Source organism: Mastigoproctus giganteus, chromosome 2 (assembly GCF_048544385.1).
Source record: "Mastigoproctus giganteus isolate SK-2022 chromosome 2, ASM4854438v1, whole genome shotgun sequence".
Classification (NCBI taxonomy): Eukaryota; Metazoa; Arthropoda; class Arachnida; order Uropygi; family Thelyphonidae; genus Mastigoproctus; species Mastigoproctus giganteus.
This window is the reverse complement of record NC_143576.1, coordinates 99460414-99476266: the sequence shown is the minus strand read 5'-3', so window position 1 is coordinate 99476266 and position 15853 is coordinate 99460414. Positions and strand designations below refer to the sequence as shown.

General features: G+C 38.2%; 1 protein-coding gene across 1 annotated transcript in view; it reads right to left on the bottom strand.

The window, feature by feature from the left end:
- Positions 1–15044, bottom strand: part of LOC150089461 (box C/D snoRNA protein 1) — a 110841-nt gene extending 95797 nt beyond the window's left edge. Inside the window, exons 1-2 of the mRNA XM_090368610.1 lie at positions 14943–15044; positions 5662–5834 (exon numbers count right to left, since the gene is read on the bottom strand). Of these exons, the coding sequence (XP_090224736.1) occupies positions 5662–5834; positions 14943–14959 (190 nt within the window). The 5' untranslated portion in view covers positions 14960–15044. The remainder of the gene's footprint in view (positions 1–5661; positions 5835–14942) is intronic.
- Between the last annotated feature and the right edge of the window lie 809 nt (positions 15045–15853).

The window sequence follows — 15853 nt, the reverse complement described above, 5'->3', positions numbered from 1 at the left end:
ATATGTCTGTAAGTTACAAATGCTCTGTGGTCGATTTGTGGGACAAAAAGCCCGAGTTTTGGAGAGAAAAGAGTACTCAAGGTTTGGCCTGACCATTGTTTTATACAGGGGAATAATCACTTCCTTATCCCTGCTAGAAAAATTCCTGTATATTATTGACAAGACCACAAGACTCTTGTGTCACACTTTGATCCTCCTTTATAAATTGGGGTCACATTTGTAAATCTCCAATCCATGGGGGCCTCCCGAGTCCAAGGAAGCTCTCATAATTATGGCTAAGGGTTTGCTTACTGCCTCCTTTAATATAACTGGATAGATCCCATCCATCCCAGGTGCCTTTTTTATGTTAACTTCAATAATTTCTCCTTCACTTTGTTCTCAGTTATTACAAAATCATTTAGCTCACTGCCAGAGTTTAATAAACCTCTGGCATTCCCCTCCTTGAATAACTCCTCATGTGTGAATGTAGACGCAAAATACTCTTCAGTTTGTTTGCTACCTGCAGGATCATCAACATTTGACCCATCAATATCAAGTGGACCAATCTGAATCATCCCATTCTTTCTAGGGTTACACAAGTAAAGAACTCTTTGCTGTTTTTCTTTGCATCCTTTGCCAATGATTTCTCATAATCATAATCATTTCTCATAACCACTGCCTGTCTAACCTCCTTTGTGACTTGATTACAGACCAGCTTATATCTACTATAGGCTTCTCTGTACATGATAATTTACGTATCCCATGCATTTTTCTTCTCTGCCTCGTGTCTCATTAGTTCATCTGACATCCATTTAGACCTAAACCCTGAACAATATTTCTTAGTTGGTATGAAAAGCCTAGTAGCTTTCAAGATTGATTCTTTAAATGCTTCCCATATAGAATTTGCTGTTGATAACATCAGTTGGTCCCATTGTATAGAATTTAAAAACTGTTTCAGACCACTGTACTCACCTTTACAAAAGCAAAAACCCTTCCCTTTACCCCTGATGGTAGTTACATCTTTGAATAAATCTCACATCAGCAGACTGTGATCACTGCCACCTAGTGGTTCCTTTATCTGAAGATTCTCAATGCATGAAGAATCACTGGTGACAAACAGAGAAAGAGTATTACTCCCTCCGGTTGCCTCTCAAACATGCTGCTGTAGAAAACAATCATCCAACAAATCCACAAAAATCTTGCTAGTGTGCAAGTGACCAGCGTACAAGTTCCAGTCAAAATATCTGGGAAGTTAAAATCCTCCATTATAAGACAATCTGATTTACTGGCCTACTATTTCACTGTACAGTCAGTCCTCGTATAGCACGATAGTTGTGTTCCTATTATCCCTCGTGCAATGCAAATTCGAGCAATATAAATAACAGGCCCTATGGGAAAAACAGGGTTAAGTGTGACCATCCAAGATTGAACACACATTTGTAACCAAAACATTACCAAACACAATAAATAATCATAATAAAATATTTCTAATGCTTTTGCTTCTATCGTAAGCAAACTTGTTCTTTGTTTGATCTTCTATCCAAACAGATGACAGCCATTCCATCTCTTCCAATTCTTTGTGTCTTGATCTAATGGATTTTGTTATACTTTGGGTTGTCCCTGCTATGAAAGTTGATTTTATTCTCTCTGCATTATTTCTAATTCTCGGCATTGCCTCATTTAGGCCTGTAGCAAGTGCAATATTACATGGCCTTTCATTTTGCTCAAATTGTTTCACAATATTATATTTTTTCTCTATCTACAGAGGTGGACTGGCCATAGGCCTTACCAGGAAAACCCCGGTGGGCTGGAGGCCAGTGTGATTTTGGCCATAAACACTAGTATGAGGCCGGTACAAATTTTTGACCCAGTCCACCTCTGTCTATCAATATTGCTATCCTTTTCTCTCTGAATCTGTAGTGTCTTCACCAGTACGCTTCCTTTTCACACCTTTTAAGTATTTTACTCATTTTAGGGAATAAAGCACAATTAAAAAATGAGGAGGCACGCTTGATACACATAAACAAATCTGTGTGTGTGTGTGTGGCAACTGTATAAACAACACCGTAAAGGCAGAGACACACTTTTAACACCTCACTAGCTCACATTTTACCAAAGCACATTTCTGGGGGTTACTACCATAAAACAATAAAAACAATTTCCAGTTGTGTTTCTGCTAGTGGAATCTGTTATAAACTGGTAGTAAACTCGATCTAATTGCATTTGCGATAATACTGATAGCTGGAAATGTGTGTGTTTTTAAGTTATTATGATGAAATGTGTTTCTCCTTCACTGATATACAAAACAAAAATAAATTTTCAGAATCTTCTCTTCATTCCTATCGTGTTGTGTTCAGTTGGGGTGATTCGGTATTCGACTGCCATTTCTTGTAAACACAAAGGCGAACTGTGCATAAGCGAATTCGGTTTATGTTATACAGTGAAACTTCTCCTAACGGACATCTCTCTCTACAACGGAGATTTTCAAATTCCCCAACTCTCCTCTATTGGTTTTAACGTGTTTTCAGCTTCTGTCTAGCGGACATTCTCTGTAACGGACGCGGACAGGCAATCTGCACTGTTTCGTTTTTTTTTTTTTTTTTATGAAAACCCTAAACACGAAAGGTATCAAAACCTATAGTACTTAGTACCATGCATGGGTTGAAGGAGAAGTATGGGGGAAGGGGGATGCCAGAAACTTTGCTCTAGAGACGTTTAGATTAGCACTTAATTTGATCTCCCAATAACGGACAGCGGGCGAGTTCACGGCCCTTTTTCTAGGAACGTTTCTTCCACATATTGCCTCAATCGTGTGTTTATTTTCTATTTCCGATTCTCTGAATTTTATCAAGGTTTACGTCGCGGTTCTAAACCCTTTTTCAAGAATTTTAAGGCACGTGTAAAACTTCTGATGAATTTGGTGTGTGCAGGGGGGGGGGAAATTTTGTCGGCCTTTCGTCTTTTGAGTTTGAGTTTTGTTCAGTGTCATGTGAAGTGCACATTGTCTTCTTGTAAACATTTAACTTTAAAAGATAAAGTCGAACTCATTAATGCTTATGATCGCCAAAAAAATAGTGTTCGCAATCTCGCTGCAAAATTCAAAATCGGGAAGATGCAGGTAAGCGACATCCTAAAGAAAAAAAATGAACTGCTCAAACAATTTTGGCAACACAGAAATGATCAGGTTCAAAAATCATTCCCGAAAACTGTTGGACTTCAAATTGACAATGTTACGTATGAGTGGTTTTGTCGCGCATGTGCTAAAAAAATTCCCATTAATGGGCCTATTATTAGGAAAAAGGTTTTGGAGGTTGCGAAATCTATGGGAGTAAATGAGTTCAAAGCTTCTGTGGGATGGCTAGACAAGTTCAAAATTTGGCATAAATTTGTTGTAAAACCGTACGTGGTGAAGGTGGATCTGTTGATACTGGGGTTGTAACAGAGTGGACCATCAAATTGGAAGATTTATGTCGTAATTTTGAAGCTAAGGATATTTACAATTGTGACGAAACAGGGTTGTTTTTTAAAGCTCTTCCTGAAAAAAAAACAATGAGTCTAAAAAACGAAAAGTGCCAGGGCGGAAAAATTTCTAAGGAACGCTTGACTGTACTATTGTGTACAAATATGCTGGGAGACTTTGAACAACCTCTTGTTATAGGAAAACCACAAAATTCTCGTTGTTTCAAGGGCATAAAGTTGAATCTTTTGAATGTTGACTGGAAGTCTAATAAAAAAGTGTGGATGACACGAGATATCATGAGCGAATGGATAAGTCACTTTAACCAAAACATGATTCGTCAAAACAGAAAAATTATTCTTTTCATGGATAAAGCTGGATCTCATCCACACATTGAATTGTCCAACATTCAAATCTTTTTTCTGCCACCAAACACATCTGCAGTGTCAGCCCTTGGATCAAGGGATAATAAAAAATTTTAAACTTCATTACAGAAAACGTGTTTTAAGACATCTCATTGCAAACATGAATGATGTGACATGTGCGAGTGACCTTGCAAAGAAACTCAGCATCCTAGATGCGATTCAATGGATTTCCTCTTCAGTAAACGCAATCAGAAAACGAACTGTCATGAACTGTTTTGTAAAGTCTGGCTTCTCAAACGCAAAAATTGAAGTTGTGAACAGCAACATGGAGCACCAAGAAGAACAAGAACTTCAACATCTATTGATAATGTACGATACTTCCACTACAAAGATATAGACTCGAACCTCACTACAGAAGATAGTGCTCTAGATATCAATGACATCATCATCGATATTTTTCAAGAAGTTCCTCATGAGGATGAAGAAATGGAAGGAGGTCAGTCTGTCGAAGAACATATTAACGACTAACCAGCGATGAAAATAGAAGCGCTCATACAAATCAATCGTTTAAAAATGTTTTTCGCCGCTGAAGAACATACTGAAGGACTTTCGATGGTTTCTTCACTCCAAACAAATGTTGAAAACAAAATTATCAGCCGGAAGAAGGTGCAGAAGAAAATAAGTGATTACCATATGTATTTTTCTTAAGATAAAGTCATAATATGCATGGCACAATTGTATGTATATTATTTACAAAAATATTGTGCAAAATCTGTATATAATTTAATTTAATTTTACATTAAACGTTTAACGATTTTTCTTTATCTCTTGTGTATGTAATTGTATATTATTTACAAAAATATTGTTGAAAATCTGTATATATTTTAATTTAATTTTACATTAAACATTTAACGATTTTTCTTTTTCTTTTTTTTTCTCCCTCAGACTTCTTGTTGGCGTACACTTCTCTCTAACGGACACATTTTCGTTCCCCATATCTGTCCGTTAAAGGGAAGTTTCACTGTATATGATATCGCTCCCCTATTTATAGATCGTGTACGATTGAATTTGTGTAGTATAAACACGTGTTATACGAGGACTGACTGTACAGTTGTTCATTATACCCATTAGGGTCATTAGTTCTATAACACACTCCTATTCTCAATTTTTCTTTCCCAGTGCTTGTGCCACACCAAACTGACTCAACATTGCACTGTCCATCCCTGTCTCCGCTGGATGCACTTCCTTACATTTCATGTGTTTCTTAACTAATAGCATAGCCCCTCTTCTACTTCCTTAGAGAGCACTACAGGACATCATTAAGTAATACTCTCAATGAAAGCAGAAAACCAGTCACCAACTTCAGACTTGGCAAACTATTGATGAAGCCTTCACCTCCGTATGCTTGCAATCAAACATACAATGGTTGCATAAAATGCAGCGAGTTACCCATGTCATGGTTGTAATCTATGTTCCTAATTGAAAGAAACTGAAAATCCAGCATTACTGAAAGGAAGACAGGAAGAAGGTTACTAGTTGCATTTAAAGTGTTGATCTTCATACACAAAAGGGTTAATGAACTTTTTTTCATATATTGAATGTCTGATATGACAGAAATATATAACACAACATATTTCCAGCATTACTGAAAGGAAGACAGGAAGAAGGTTACTAGTTGCATTTAAAGTGTTGATCTTCATACACAAAAGGGTTAATCAACTTTTTTTCATATATTGAATGTCTGATATGACAGAAATACATAACACAACATATTTTATTGCTATCTTCTGATAACAAACCGCTAATCACACAATAAAATGATCTATAGCATAATTATTTTGAAAGCAGAAATTGTCTTACCACTTAAGAGGTGTATTTCAGTGAAATCTTTTAATCTGACATACACAGTTTTGTCTCTCACTCCATCACATTCTGATTCCTTTTTATGCAGCTTTACACATGCTAGAGAGCAGGACCTTATAGAACATTTTGGACAGCAATACTTTGATGGAGCTCCACACTGGCTACATTTCCTAGGAGGGAAAATGTCATTGTAATCTTTCATATTAGAAAAGGGACCTCAACATAAATTACTTTAAAAAGAGAAAAATTATACCCCAAATTTTTCCTTTCCTACAAACAGTATTATTTGCATTAATTAAATTAAAATAAGGAGGGTTGATTCAGCCTTTCGATAATAATTTTGACAGTCCTTTAAAACTACAAAATTCCATGCCACCACCACCGGTTGTGTTCTATTTGTTTTCCCTGCTCATGGACTATCGCATGGCATTGCAATTTCTATTGAAGTAAAGCCCGCTGCAAAACTGCCAAGTCAATCTTGTCCCATTCCTGCTGGCGCTTTCCACAAACTTTCAACAGTTCTGGGGCGGTGGTTTCCGAGAGCTCTTTTCAAAAGTCCGAATGCGCAAAAATCCATGGGTGCAGCATCAAGTTGTTTAACAGGTATATCTTCAAATGAGATTGAACGAATACCTGTCACCGCTTCCATTCTCAGCAAAGCACGGGTGGAACACGACTGTGGCCGGATGCCTTATTCTGGTTCACCCAGACCTTTTCAGCGTCAGAACTGTACAATGTGGGTATTTCATGTTCAAATGGCTGTAGAACTTCAGTTTGGTAATACACTGAGTTCACTTTTGTGTTTTTAACAACTCTAAGCAACTCAAATTTGTCGTTATAGCAAAAACCAGCTACAACCATAAAACCTCAGCCAAAACTTTCCTTGCACTGATGCACCCATGTTGGAAAGGCCTTGTCACCCTGTGGACACTAATAAATTGCCCGAATTTTTTTGCAGTAGGAGAGGTACACCCAAGCTTCATCCAATGTTGCTACAAATTTCCACCATTCAGCTGCCAGGTATTTTTCGTAGAGTTTTCGAGCATTGACCCGCCGCTCTGCAATGTGCCTTGCTCCTAGGTGGTGTACGAGAGCCTTGTGCTTCTTCTCCAGTTGCAAATTTTCATTGATTACGCGACAAACGGTTGACTGGGATGTTCCCACATGTGACACTATAGCTCTTTGGGTTTTTATATTTCCACCGACGACGAGCAACTGCACTTTTTGTACTACCTCTCTCATTCGACTTGGAGCAGATTGCAGTTTCTTCAGTGTTTTCTGCCCACTTGCCGCAGCTTCGCAGAATTTTCCTTTGCCATTCAAAACCTTATGGATACCAAACTTTGATACACTAAAATTTTTCGACTTGCACCTATCAATAATTTTTGCATAATTGTACCCTTCTTCGGAAAGTGCAGTTATGTAACCTTCCAACCATAGGTCCAATTCCCGAGGCATGTTGACATTAAAACGGATGCACCTGTTCATAAGGTTTGGGACTGCCCCTGTGGGAAAAAAAAAAATTTACATTGCTGCCATACGTCACAAGCAGGATTAATATCAAAAGGCAGAATCAACCCTCCGTATAGTGCAATCACGGCAATTTGAACAAATCTAATTAATGCAAGGGAGTGTTTGAATTGCCATAATTTTAGCATTTGCAAAATTATGACATAGAAACATTTTATATATATACAGGGTTGTTAAAATTAAAGTATCCCTATGTAGAGGGCTCTGCAGCAAGTGCTAAGGCTCGTACTGAAGAGAAATTTGGACAACAGGTACAATAAAGAATATGCTAACCATTTATTGGAAAAAAAAAAAATTAGTTACAAAATTTGTCACTGTATGGCGCTACAATTGTTCAATGTGTCCTCCATTTTGATCAACTGTAAACAATTTCCATTCAAAGAATCAGCATTCATCTGTAAAGTGTTGCCTTAGCAATCTTTGAACACAACGGCGGCACACCATCTTGTATGAATATGGTATCCTGAAGGCACCCATGTTGTTGCAGCTCTGATATTGAGAAATTTTCCAACATTTCATATCACTGTCCAGTGACAGAACAGGTGTGGGGTCCAGTCGGTGTTATCTGTTCAAAAAAATATGGCCTAATCATGAATGTGGCCGTAAATCCACACAACACTGTCACATTTGGAGAATGTGACAGGACCTCTTGGATAACAAGGGTTTTTTGTTGCATAAATGTGACAGTTGTGCGTATTCACTTGTCCATTTAAGCAGAAGTGGGCTTCATCACTCCAAAGGATGTTCCGTGGCCAAGTGATGTCCACTGTCACTCGCGCCAGAAACTGATGTGCGTATGTGAAACGTTATTGTGCAAATAACATAAGTTATTTGCATAATCGTAACTAAGATAGTTACACGCCATACAGTGACAAATTTTGTAACTATTTTTCCCCCCCAATAAATGCCGAGCGCATTCTTTATTGTACCTGATGTCAAAATTTCTCTTCAGTACGAGCCTTAGAACTCGCTCCAGAGCCCTCTACATGAGGATACTTTTAAGTTATATCTCATATTGTGAATACCTTCACAATATGAGATATAAATACCTTCACAATATGAGAAGTTTTCATACATAAAGATCCAATTATTTTAACTTTCTACACACACACACTTCCAAAAAGTATGGTAATACATTTGTTAAAAACTATTTCAAGTGAAAATAAACTGAACATGTATTATTTTAATTGAATTTTTCCTCCCTTTCGCTGACACGAAATCATCAGTAATTTTATCCTAATTTATGTTTCATGCAACATGAGTTTCAATGGATACAATTCATATATTTGTTAGTTGTTCTTGTCCAGTTGTTGATCTAAGGTGATTTTTAATCAATTTGAGTTTACTCAAGGACCTTTCACAAGAAGCTACTATTACAACCAGGGCAAGAAAAATTCGTAACGCTATTATCATCATTAGCCATAGGGTGCAAGGAAACCTGAGGTTTTTGCTGTACCAACCAAAAAAAAAAATTTGAGTTACCCTGAGAGAAAGAGAGAAAATGAACAAAAGTAAGAAGTAGAAGGGAATCACCAAGGAAAGAGAAGAATGACGATACCCAGCTCAGGACCTGGATGTGCCAAGCCCATACTCACCAGATGTGTTTGGATACATTTCAATAACACAGAATTCCTGAATCAATTGGGGAAGATACATGTGTGTGTGTGTGTGTACACACACACACACACACACACTAGTTCAAAGAAAGTGCATCACCCCTTAAAATTGTAATTGTCCAAACAACGTAAGTATATGGCAATATTTCTTACAGATTGCATCAGCACTTTCAGCTACATAAGCACGCTCTGAAAGTTGCAGTCATTCCTTGCTTGTGTCAAGATGGCGAGTTATGTGCAGTTGATCACAAAGAAAGCGTGCTATTGTTGCTTTACGTGAGGAAGGATGTTCTTCCCGTCATATTGCTTATAGAGTGTCTTGTAATCAGTTGACAGCGAATAGATTTCTTTCCAAACTCAAGAATACAGGTTCTGCTAATAGGAAAAAAGGAACCAAACACAAACGAGCCTCTACGCCAAAACAGGACCGCATTTTAAAGCACTTATGCCTTAAAAACCGTAAAGCTTCTTCATGTGAACTGAATAGAGAATGTGAAGAACATACAGGAGTGGTAGCAAGTGCAGTAACAGTCAGAAGATGCCGCTTCAAAAATGGACTTGTAGACCCTCCTCACACAAAAAATGAAAAAGGCCCAATTAATTTGGTGTAAGGAGCATGTCAAATGGACCCCCGAGCAGTGGAAGTCAGTTATTTTCTCAGATGATAAGAAATTCAACCTGCATGGCTCTGGATGGGAGACAAACGATTTGCCGTAGACATGGTGAAGAATGCCATCCAGACTGTACGGCATCTACAGGTGAAATTCCCTACCAGCCAAATGATATAGGGGTGCATTTTGTATCGCAGAGTAGGTCACCTGCAGTTTATAAAATGGTTCCATAAATGCCAATGGATACCTGGCGAATTGGAAGGCAAATTGCTGCCAACCATTAGAGACCATTTCAAACTGCCAAGCAACTGCATCTTATCATCAGGCAAAAAGTAGGCACTTCTGTAGTTACTTTAGCTTCATTTCTGCATTAGAGGTTCGACAATAATGTGTTTACATTTGTTATCGGTGAAAAAAATGGTTGGAAGAATGGTCCATTACAAATGTTAGCTTGCCAGGAAACAGCGCGGACCCGAATCCTTTAGAGAACTGTTGGCATCATGTGGAATCTGCAGTTGCCAGAAAGAAACCAAAGACCCTTCGTGAACCAAAGTGAAACCAAAGTGATAGGTGGAATAGGACCAGGGTATGTCTGCCAGGGGCAAAGGTTGATGACGTTGTAGAGCGGATATCATCTTTTAAGGGCACAAAAGGTGATATAGTTGTACACGTTGGCACTAATGATATTAAGAGTAGGAGACCGGCAGAATTACTTAGCAAGTACAGGTCACTGTTGAAAAAAAGCCGTGAATTAGGGTTGAACTTGAAAGTGTCTGCAATTCTGCCCAGACACGATAGGAGGGAGTATATGATGAGAGCCTTGTCGATCAATTCGGCCCTGGAGGGATTGTGCAAGGCTCAAGGGGTAGAATTTTTTTCAGCCTGGACTGTACTTGTTAACAGGAGAGACTGCTCCTACAGGGATGGGATACACTTAAATAGAAAGGGTGCAAGAATTTTTGCTGATGCTGTCGAGGCAGTGTTAGGTGGGTCGGAAAACTGATAGTTGGGGGGGGATACAAGGACTAATAGATTAACAGTAGCCACTGGCAGAGGTGGAAGTGATTCTTGCACTGCTTCTATTCAAATGAGCAGAAGTCTGAAAAACAAGATGCAGGATATTTCAGAGACTGCTGGTAGTCATTGCGTTACAAGTAAACACATGGGTTGTGTTAGGGTAGCTAAGAATAGAAACAGGTGCATGTATACCTGCGTGTACACCAATGCTAGGAGTTTGGTAAATAAATTTGATGAATTTGAGGTATTGCTCAAAACATCAAAGGCAGATATTGTTGGGATATCAGAGACGTGGTGTCACACAGATATAAGTAATGCGGAACTGGAATTTGGGGAATACAATGTATATAGAAAGGATAGACAGGACAGGAGGGGAGGAGGGGTTATGCTATTAATTAAGAAACACAAAGTCAAAGGAAGTGAAGCCAGTTGACATCGATGGACAGGGCAGTGTCGAGTCAGTTTGGTGTGACATAAGCATAGGGAAATCAAAATTGAGAGTAGGAGTGTGCTATAGGCCTAATGACTCTGATGAGTATAATAATATATTGTACAGGGAAATAGAGTGGGCCAGTAAATCAGAGAGTCTTATAATGGGGGAATTTAATTTCCCAGATATTGACTGGAATTTGTGGGTTGGTCACTCGCACACTAGCAAGGCTTTTGTGGATTTATTGGATGATTGTTTTCTACATCAGCATGTTCGTGAGGCAACAAGAGGGAGTAATACTCTTGATCTGATTATCAGTAGTGATTCTTCATGCATTAAGAACCTGCAGATAAATGAACCACTAGGTGGCAGTGATCACAGTGTGTTGAAGTGGGATTTACTCAAGGAGGTAACTACCATCAGAGGTAAAGGGAAGGGTTTTTGTTTTCGTAAAGGCGACTATGATGGTCTGAGACAGTATTTAAATTCTATACAGTGGGACCAACTGATGATGTTACCAACAGCAAACTCAAAATGGGAAGCATTCAAGGAACTAATCTTGGTGGCTACCAGGCTTTACATACCAACTAAGAAATATTGTTCAAGGTTTAGGCCTAAATGGTTGTCAGATGGACTAATGAGACATGTGGCAGAGAAGAAAAATGCATGGGATACATACAAATTAATGGGTGACATGGAAGCCTATGATAGATATAAGCTGGTCTGTAACCAAGTCACAAAGGAGATTAGGCAGGCAAAGGCAGACTACGAAAAATCCTTGGCAAAGGATGCAAAGAAAAACAGAAAGGAGTTCTTTACATACTTGAACTCGAGAAGGAAAGGGATGAATCAGATTGGTCCACTGGATATTGATGGTTCAACAGTTGAGGATCCTGCTCAGGTGGCTAACAATCTAAACAAGTATTTTGCATCTACATTCACGCATGAGTTATTCAGGAAGGAGAATGATGTAGGTAAAGTAAACATTGGCAGTGAGCTGGATGATTTTGTAATAACTGAGAGGAAAGTGGAGGAGAGATTGTTGAGGATAAACATAAAAAAGGCACCTGGGGTGGATGGGATCTATCCAGTTATATTAAAGGAGGCAGCAAAGGAAGTATGCAAACCCCTAGCCATAATTATGAGAGCTTCTTTGGACTCAGGGGAGGTACCCATAGACTGGAGATGTGCAAATGTAACCCCAATTCACAAAGGAGGATCAAAGGCTGACACAAGTAATTATAGACCTGTTAGTTTAACTTCTGTTCCAGGTAAATTAATGGAGGCACTGGTTAAAGAAGCACTGCAGGATCATCTAGACAAGAATTCAGTTATAGCTCAGACGCAGCATGGTTTTGTTAAGGGCAGGTCTTGCCTGACCAATTTGATTGGATACTATGATGTAGTCACAAAAGAACTGGATGCAGGGAATAACTTTGATATTATATACTTGGATCTTAGAAAGGCTTTTGATACTGTTGCACATGGAAGGCTGCTACACAAATTGGAGCAGTGTGACATTGGAGGCGAATTGCTGCTATGGATAAGGGGTGGTTGAGGGGGAGAAGACAGAGAGTGGTAATCAATGGACACTGCTCATCGTGGACTGATGTTATTAGTGGAGTCCCTCAAGGTTCAGTGTTGGGTCCATTGTTGTTTTCGGTGTTTATGAATGATATTGATGATGGGATATCAAGTTTAATGTCTAAGTTTGCAGATGATACAAAGGTTGGCAGGGTCGTTAAGGACACTACTGACGCTATGCTGCTGCAACAGGATCTGGAAAGGTTGAACAGATGGGCTGAGAGGTGGCAAATGAAGTTTAACATTGACAAATGTAAAGTACTACATATAGGTAACAGTAACCCCAGAGCAATGTATCAACTCTGCGGTACTACACTGACAGTGGTGGAGAATGAAAAGGACCTGGGGGTAATTGTGCAGGCAGATATGAAGTTCTCTGAGCAGTGCAGACGAGCTGCAAGAGTAGCTCATGGTGTCTTGTCAATGATATACAGGAATTTTTCTAGCAGGGATAAGGAGGTGATTATTCCCTTGTATAAGGCAATGGTTAGGCCACATCTTGAGTACTGTATACAGGTCTGGAGGCCTCATTTCAAGAAGGATGTAGAGCTGCTGGAACGGGTACAGAGAAGGGCAACAAGATTAGTAAATGGAACAAAGGGTTGCTCTTACGAAGAAAGGCTTAAGTTTTGCAAATTACAGAGTCTGGAGACTAGGCACCGGCGAGGTGATCTGATAGAGGTGTATAAGGCTTTGAATGGTTTGAGCATGCTCAATGCCAACGGGATTCTTCATCTTTCTCAGAATAATCACCTCAGAGGGCATAAATTCAAATTGAAGAAGGACGGATGTCGGATAGATGTGCGGAAATTTGCCTTTGGCCAGCGGGTGGTTGGTTGGTGGAACCGACTTCCATCACTTGTTGTTGAAGTTGATAGCCTAAACAAATTTAAAGCTCAACTGGACAGGTATTTCGAACGAACGGAGGGGTGAAATGGGAGAGGGGTTTTTTTTTTTTTTTTTTTTTTTTGGCTGATGCTGAATAAGCTTGCTTTCTTGCATCATATGCCTCTACTAATGCTAATGCTAACTGTTGGCATCATGTGGAATCTGCAGTTGCCAGAAAGAAACCAAAGACCCTTCGTGAACTTCAGGAAGCCATAATTTGTGTTTGGAACCATAGTTGATTATCTTCAGAAATTGATCTTGTCAATGTCTCAACAGTGTGCTGCTGTCATTAGGGCCAGAGGCAGTTCTAAGAAGCAGAAACTAAATATTAGTTTGCACCTGGTGAACTTTTCATTTTGTTTTCCATTTAAAATGATAAATTGAAGCAAATTGGGGACTTCTGATAACACTTCAGCCATAATTGTTGTGTTTACCAAAAGTGTTGTATAAAGGTTTCAAATGCTCATTTTGGAATATTTTGAGAGCATCTGTCAAATATCACTTAGCTATTTAAGGCTTATTAATAGCCTTAACTATTAATATATATATCTTTTGTTTATATTTCTATTGCTAGTCATTCGGGTAGCTACTACTGCTGAAAATAATAATTAATTTGATTTGATTTTGTTTTTATTGGCGCAAAAACAACTAAGGTTATACTGCGCCAATAAAACAAATAATAATTAAAAATTAATAATAATTACCATTATCGTTTTTATAACTACAGTATGTACTTTATTTTTATAATCAAATTCTTATGTCGTCAGGAAATTGTTTTTTATTCTTTCTGAAAACGAAAAAAAAAAAAAAATTACATACACATTTCCAGCATATAGTCAGTGTCGGGCATGCTCAGTCAAGTCGGAATACTGCCGAAAAGTGCAGGATTACCAAAGTTCGCTACATAGAAAATTCTCATTGTTGGATTTTCTCATTCGGGGATAGTTCCTTTTAATTGTAACATATTAACACGGACTACATTTTGGTTAAGAAACACAGCCTTATATGATGAAAAAAGTTAATTGGCCCCTGGCAGTCAGAAGTAATACGCTGCAATTAAAATTGGTGCTTTTAATTATGTTAGCATTAGCACAGTAGTGTCCTATGATGCAAGAAAGCAAGCTTATAAAGCATGAGCCAAAAAAAAAAAAAAAAAGGCTAATTTGACGCTGGCACAGTCTAATACGCTGAAATTAAAATTAGCATTGTAATCATATTAGCATTAGTACAGTAGTAACAAATGATGGAATAAAGCAATTTTATACAGCATCGGTCAAAAAAAAACAAAGAAAAACACTTCCAGTTCACCTACCCATTCGCTCCAAAATGGATTGCTTTTATTTAATATATTCTAATTAATTGTATATTTTAATTTGCATCATTTTCCACTACTACTACTAATAATGATTTAATGTGTTTAACTAATTATTTTCTGATATTTTATTTCATAAATAAACTTTCTCTTAAATTGGTATGTACAAAAATTTATGTATCCAAATCCCGACCTGATGGTTCAACGACCACATAACAGTTTCGTGAAATTACACATAACAACGTAATTTTAGTGTGTAATAAAAATTAATAAAATAAACGAGCGCTTACCTTTCCAAACGAGACATAACGAAATAAACAACCGCTGGTAGCTTCCGAAATAACTAATTTCCTATCAACTAATTATGTAAAAACTTTTTCTGTATCACAGAGAGCGCGCATATACAAGCGTAGGACCGACTGGATTGAGGTTAACATTTGTTTTTGAAATATATTTTGAAATCTATGGTTGGGAACGGAATTACTTTGTAGAATCACTCTAAAAAGAATAAGAACAGGTATTGTGTTAATAATATTTATTTCATGTTTTATTTTTGCGGGGATAACAGAGAAGTGGTATACTCAGACAAACGGATGCAGAATTTGAATATAGGGAGTACAATGTATACAGAACACACATAGTGTATAGTGTTGACTTTCAAGCGGCACTGGGCTTCCTTCCAACTCCGCTTTTGATTCCGTATCGTAGTACAGTACAAATTCTATAAAAGCCAGAGATAGAGCTTTACTGTTGGTATACATAGTATAGTGTTGGGTTGTGTTGGTCTGTTGTTCTTCCTGCCATTTAGCAGCAGAGCCCTGGTGGGACACAATGTGGCCATCCCACTACCCTGAGGAGATACAACCAGGTGAAATGAATATAGTTTTAGTTCTCAACTGGAAAGCGTTGCTTATTTGACGTAGTGCAATTACAGGCAACTCGTTGTGAAGGCGTTCATGATATGAGATGTAACAAAAACAATGCCCTTTCACCTACTTAGATTATTTACTACGAAGAAAAAGGGTGTTTTGCGCTAACATGTTCGTCTACTAAATTTCCATAGTCTGAGGCATTTTGTCATAAAACCTTTTTCGTACTTTTAGCAGATATCTATATGTACCTTATATATTCTGACTGTGTGGGAAACGCTTTCTAGCAGGCCATTCTCTTTTGGGTTTGTCTATTTCAGTTAGTGTCCCAA